The 6,047-nt window shown below is 49.8% G+C and overlaps 1 protein-coding gene across 3 annotated transcripts in view; it reads left to right on the top strand.

Moving 5' to 3' along the window:
• Glra1 (glycine receptor alpha 1) overlaps nucleotides 1-6,047 on the top strand; it is a 100,915-nt gene that overhangs the window by 88,822 nt on the left and 6,046 nt on the right. For all 3 annotated transcript variants that reach the window (XM_004629371.1, XM_004629372.3, XM_004629370.1), the window contains one exon: nucleotides 3,080-3,226. In XM_004629371.1, coding sequence (XP_004629428.1) covers nucleotides 3,080-3,226 — 147 coding nt within the window. The remainder of the gene's footprint in view (nucleotides 1-3,079; nucleotides 3,227-6,047) is intronic.

The raw sequence follows: 6,047 nt of genomic DNA, 5'->3' as shown, positions 1-6,047 counted from the left end.
TCCAACCTAGTAGTGAGACCCTGAACACCCTACAGATCCTTCCCTAAAATACACACACACAAAAAAAAGTAGCCTTTTATCAGATAGATATTGGTGTTTTCCCCTGTTCTGTGAGTTGTTCTTTCATGTGATTGATAGTGTCCTTTATGTATAAAAGATTTTAATTTGACCTTCTAGTCTATTTTTTGTTGTTGCTGCTGTTGCTTGCCACTTGGGCAGCATATTTTAGATACTAGTGCCTAATCTAGGGTCATAAAGAGTTACGTGTATGTTTTCTTGCAAGAGCTTTCTAGCCAGCTCTTACACTTAGGTCTTTGGTCCATTTTGATTAATGTTATATACAATGTTAGGGCTGGGGAGATAGCTCAGTAGAATAAGCGCTTGCCTAGCAAGCTCAACGGCCTGAATTCAATCCCTGGTTCTGAAAAAAAAAAAAATACATTGTGGGGGGCTCTAACTTCATTCTTTTCTGTGTAATTATCCATTTGTTTCCACATTCTTTTTTTGAGAATATTCTTTTTACTGCAGAATGAACACCCTTGAAAAAAAAAATCACCTAGTCACAGACGTGTGGGGTCCGTGGCCCTGACTCTCTCTCCAGTGTCTCCCTGTCTGTCCTTGCACCAGCATCACGCTGTTTAGTCATCGTAGCTTTGTAATAAGTCTCCAAGCTGTGAAGTCTGAGGCTTCCAGCTTCATTTTTCAAGATGATTTTGCAATTATTGAAGTGCCTTGTGTTTGCCTAAGAACATAAACAGGAATTTTAGAGCCATGCAACACAAAGCTGGAATTTTAATGAAAAACTACATTGAATCTATAAATGAAAATGGAGAGTATTGTCGTGTTAGGAATATTATACCTTTGAATCCGTGGACGATGCCCTACTTATTTAGGTGATCTGTCATTTTATTCACAAAGTTTTCTAATTTTGAATGTGCAAGCAGCGCACTCATTTTATTAAATTTATTTCTACCTCTTTTTTACTTTTATTCTCTGCCTCTCTGTCTCTCTCTGTCTCTCTGTTTGTCTGTCTATCTCTCTCTGTCTCTCTCTGTCTCTCTCTCTCTCTCTCTCTCTCTCTCTCTCTCCAAATTGAACCGAGGGCCTTTACTCTGAGCTCCATCCTCCAGCACTTTTTACTTCTTTATTTTAAGACAGGCTTCTCACTAGGTCACCAGGTGCCTGGGCTAGGCTCAAATTTGCAATCTTCCTGCATTAGCCTCCCAAGTTGTTGTGATTACAGGCATGAGCCTCACACCCAGCACTATTTTGTTCTTTTTGGTGCTATTATAAATGGAAATAGGGGCTGGGGAGATAGCTCAGTAGAATAAGTGCTTGCCTGGCATGTGCAAGGGCCTGAGTTCAATCCCCAGTTCCACCAAAAATAAAATAAAATAAATAAATAGAAATAATATAAACCCAGTAATTTTTATAGACTCTTTAGGATTTTTTTTTAACACAGGATCTCACTAAGCAGCTCAGGCTGGCCTTGAGCTTACTCTGTATCCCAGGCTGGTCTCAAACTCTCAATAACCCTCCTGCCTCAGCCTCTTGAGTGCTGGGATTGCAAATGTGTGTCACCACACCCAGCTAGGACTTTCTTTATGCAAGACCATGTTATTTGAAAATAGCAATGCACTAACTTTTTCCTTTCCAGCCACAGTGCTACTTTGTTTCTTGCCTAATCTCTCTGGCTAGCCTTTCCAATACAGTGAAGGAGTGGGGACAGAGTTCAGTAAGTGCCTGGGACCTGGACATCGCCCCTCCTGCCGAGAGGAACTGGGCTGAGGCACGACTCCCACACTCAGCCGGGCGACTCTCGGCTCTGACTCAGCCTTCGCTTCTCATTGCCCAGGGTGTCAGGGTCACCCAGGCGGAAGTGTTTAGGACCTCCTCAGGCATGAGGAGATGCCCGCATGTCCCCAGAACACACCAGAGCCTTCCCAGGCCTCCTGTGGCATCTCATCACCCAAGCTTCCCTTCTAAGCCTTCTTCACTGACCTATTGTTTTGCCCCAAGTGTCTCAGGCAGCAATTACCACTGGTGGCTTTCAACAAATGTCCCAAAATTCTGCACATAGTCACTCTGGCCTGAAACCCCAGTGCTCAAAGGAGGCAGAGGAGAAAGCATCGAAGTTAGAGCCCAGCTGGAGCAGTGCAGAGGGTCTAATGCCAGCCAGAGCTACATAGCTGTCTCAACACCGAGAAAGAAAAGGGTCCAGAGAGCAGACTGCCTGCCCTGCGCCAGCTCCGGCCGGATGCCATAAGACAGCCTTGGGACCAGGATCTGTGGGTGAGCCAGGGATAGGTCAGACGATGGCAGTGCTGGCCGTAGGCTTGGAAGAAGCCAACTCTAGTCCTCCGCATCCACTGGCTGCCAGACGGATGCTTTTTTCTCCGCTTTCAGCCTGCTCAATTTCAAGGCTACAATGAGCTGAAAAGGTTAGGGAAGGAATGGGCCAAATGAAGCCCCACGCAGCCCCAAGGGAAGTGGAAATGCGGCTGGTACAGTGAGCTCACGGCAGCATCGCTACGACAACCAAAAGGCAAAAAGGAGACAGGTAGCACAGGTCCTAATAGCACAGGTAGGTTTGTCCTGGCGATAGACCTGAGCAACCTCGTGTACAGCTCTTTCCTCTATTTCTTCTCCACTTGAGAACTTTGATCTTTTCACCTGCGTGCGCTCCACAGCTTCTCACTGCCATATCCAAATTTCCAGCGTCTCTACCCTGGCACCTTGGGGTCATTACTAAGTTAAATAAAGGTTCCCTGAACACAAGCACTGCGATACCTGAATGCTCACTTGGGCACCCCAGAAGCCTGCTGAGTGCGCAGGAGGGGCGTCGCGTGCAGCGTGTGGTCTGCTGAATAAGGGGATGATTCATTCTGCACTGCATGGAGCAGGACACAAGATTTCATCCTGCGACTCGGGACATACACAATTTTAAACGGAGGAACTATTCCTGGAATTTTCCACCAGCATTTTAGGTTCGTGATTGGCCACAGGTAACAAACAGGAATGCGGGAAGGAGAAGCCACGGCCTCATGCTCCCCCTCATCACGCTCCTCCCCACCCCCAGGTGTCCTATGTGAAGGCCATTGACATTTGGATGGCTGTTTGCCTGCTGTTCGTGTTCTCAGCCCTGCTCGAATACGCTGCTGTCAACTTCGTGTCGCGGCAACACAAGGAGCTGCTCCGATTCAGGAGGAAGCGGCGACATCACAAGGTAGGCCTGGGGTGCCGGACACAGCCAGAGGAGGGTGGAAGCGTCCTAAGCCTCTTGCCTTACAGTGCTTGCTTACCTGTGAATGACAGGTAGGAACTGGGACGAAGGGGTTCTTCTTCCCCTCCCATCAGTAACGGCCTAGTCGGGTGTGCAGGAGTCACTCTTACGACCTGCTGGCCACGCTGCTGGGATTACCAGTCACACCTAAAGGCAGGACAAATGAGGCAAATGCTGACAGATGAAAAGATGTAGGCAGGGGTGGGCGTACTGGGTCGAAGGGAGTGTGTCATTATTCGTTTTCTGCAAGACTGCTTAATGGGCTAGGTTCCAGAAGGAAACTGCACCACTAAAAGTGAGATCTTAAAATAGAATGCCCAGGTTCCAAGCCTTTTTGTCTGCTTCCAAGAAGGGAGCCAAAGCAAGCCCCTCCCCCTGCAGGGGCTCTCACTTAATGAGGATCAAGGACAGTATATTTGGCTGGCCATCCCCACAAAGTCTCCAGTATCTGTCCACTCAGAGGCTGCGGGCCAATCAAAAACTACCAGCGTGGAGTGTGAGCCCATTGGAACAAGCCATTCCCTGGTTCTTCTGTTTTGGTGGTTTGTGGAGACAAGGGCTTACTAAATAGAGCAGGCTGGGCTTGAACTTGCAATCCTCCTGCCTCAGCCTCCCAAGTGCTGGGATATAGGTGTGTGCCGCCAGACCTGGTTTCCATACCCTGTATCTTAGCTACTTCCCAGAAGACCTTTCTCCTTGGGATAAGAGAACCTGCTTTGCCCTGTAGCTGCGTTGTCATGTGCTCTCCCCTTGGCCATCTGAGTGTCAACACACGAGTATTTCTCTTAGCTCCTCACATGCACAGGACTGCAGGTGCCATGTCCTCTTTGCCGACTGGCTGTCCCTGTGGCCTTTGCTCAGTGCCAACCCCTGGTTTTGCAGGGCTCGCTGAAGCTTCTCTCCCCGACACCCGAGTGAAGGTCTTCGCTCATGGCTTTCCTAAGAGTCTGTCGAGCACACCTGTGCAGGCTGCCTCCCACAGGGTCCTGTCTAGCAGGCTCTCTCCCCTATGGCAGGTCCCAGAGCAGGCCCATATCTGCCCAGGGGGTGACAGGGTTCTGATGCTCAGGCTGAGAGAAAGGAACGCACAAGGTGCTGTGCAGCTAGCAAAGGCCACGCTCTAACTGAGCTTGATTTCTAGTTTTCTAAACATGAATCCTCATCTACAGTTGCGTTTGGTCCCTATAGTTAGGAGCTCTGTAGCTCAGTGCGGTGACCAGTGCCTGACAGAGCGCCTGACACAGGGCATGCTGGGGTTGCTAAGCACCAGAACAAGAGCTAAGGGCTACGCAAGCAGTGAGGAAAGATGAGGCCTCCAGGTGAGAGCCTGCAATGAAACCTTTCCAGTGGTGGCTGGGGAGATGGCTCAGTGGAATAAGCACTTTCCTGGCAAGCGCAAGGGCCTGAGTTCAATCCCCGGTTCCACCAAAAAACAAAAACCTTTCTAGGAATCCTCAGTGGCAACCAAAGGCTGACACTGCGGCCTGTCAGGTCACACTGCATAGCTATGACACACCGACGTCCTACAACTCCAGACTGACCTGTTTCACACAGATGTCTTCCCAGCTACTATATGGCAATTCAGGACTCTTCTCCTTATACAGCGCCCTTCCTCGTCCTGGTCGCAGTCCAGGAAGTTTATATGTGTAATCCCATGGATAAATTATTGGAATTCTAGCGAGCTTGTGCCAACCTACCACTTCCAGTGCAGCCCATGGTGAGAATAAAGACCCTAAGGCACATGTGTAGTTGTGGGGAGCCAAGGGTCCTACGTCCAGCTAAAATAATGGCTAACTAGAGCAAAGACCACGATCCAGGACCGAACCTGGGTTTTATTTATTTTTTTTTAATTTTTTTATTTGTGTGTGTGTGTGTGTGTGTGTGTGGCCAGCTCAGCCCACCAGGGGACGGCACTAGCTGGCATGTGGTGCTGGGGGATTGAACCGTGGTCCCTGTTTGCTAAGCTTGTTCTAAGTAGGTGCTTCAGACCACTGAGCCATCTCACCAGCCCAAACCTGGGTTTTATTAATTTGTAAAGAAGAGAGCGGCTTGAGGACGAGTGACCAAGAGAACGGTGGGAAGGAGGCGAGTGCCGCAAGCCGGGCTAGGCAGGAGGCCTGATAGCACCTCCGCAACCTCCAGGGTGAAGGATGAGCAGAGAGTAATCTGCATTACACAAGTGAGATGGCAGCTACCGTTCTGGGGTCGTGCTCCAGCTGAGGTGTGGTCTTTTGTGCCCTCGGCAGTCATAGCCTCTAGCTCGGAGTTCAACTCCAGCTGGCGGTGAAGAGCACGGCTCTCCTTCCAGCCCGGCTCACACATCATTTCTGGGAGCTACAGTGGCAAGGAAAGCTGACCTGCCCCTTGACTCAAAGGCTACACACCCGCACCTCAGCTGGACTGATCTGCACTGCTTAAAAGCAGCAGAAGGGACAAGGTGAAGTCCTAGCCAGCGCTGTGCACAGCAACACGCACATGGAAGTAGGGCCAAGTTCAGCCAAAATGTAGATGCTTGCTCTCCTCTCAAGGAGAGCCATCCAGGTGGCCCTCCACACCACCTTAGCTTTCCTGGTGTCTGACCTCAAGGCCACCTATTCCTGGCCTCAGCTCCTCCATCTGTAGAACAGACTGCAGAGGCCTGACCGAGCACTGCAGTGGAGGTGAAACCAGGACAAAGCAGAGTAGCGTTAAATCCCCCTCCGGATACATGACAGCCAAGAAGTGATGCCGTCATGCGCACAGCTCCCATCCATGCGCGTCTTAA

This window comes from Octodon degus, unplaced genomic scaffold (genome assembly GCF_000260255.1).
Source record: "Octodon degus isolate 3935 unplaced genomic scaffold, OctDeg1.0 scaffold00029, whole genome shotgun sequence".
In the NCBI taxonomy this organism is placed as follows: Eukaryota; Metazoa; Chordata; class Mammalia; order Rodentia; family Octodontidae; genus Octodon; species Octodon degus.
Note: the sequence above shows the minus strand (reverse complement) of the source record. Positions and strands in the feature narration are given on the sequence as shown.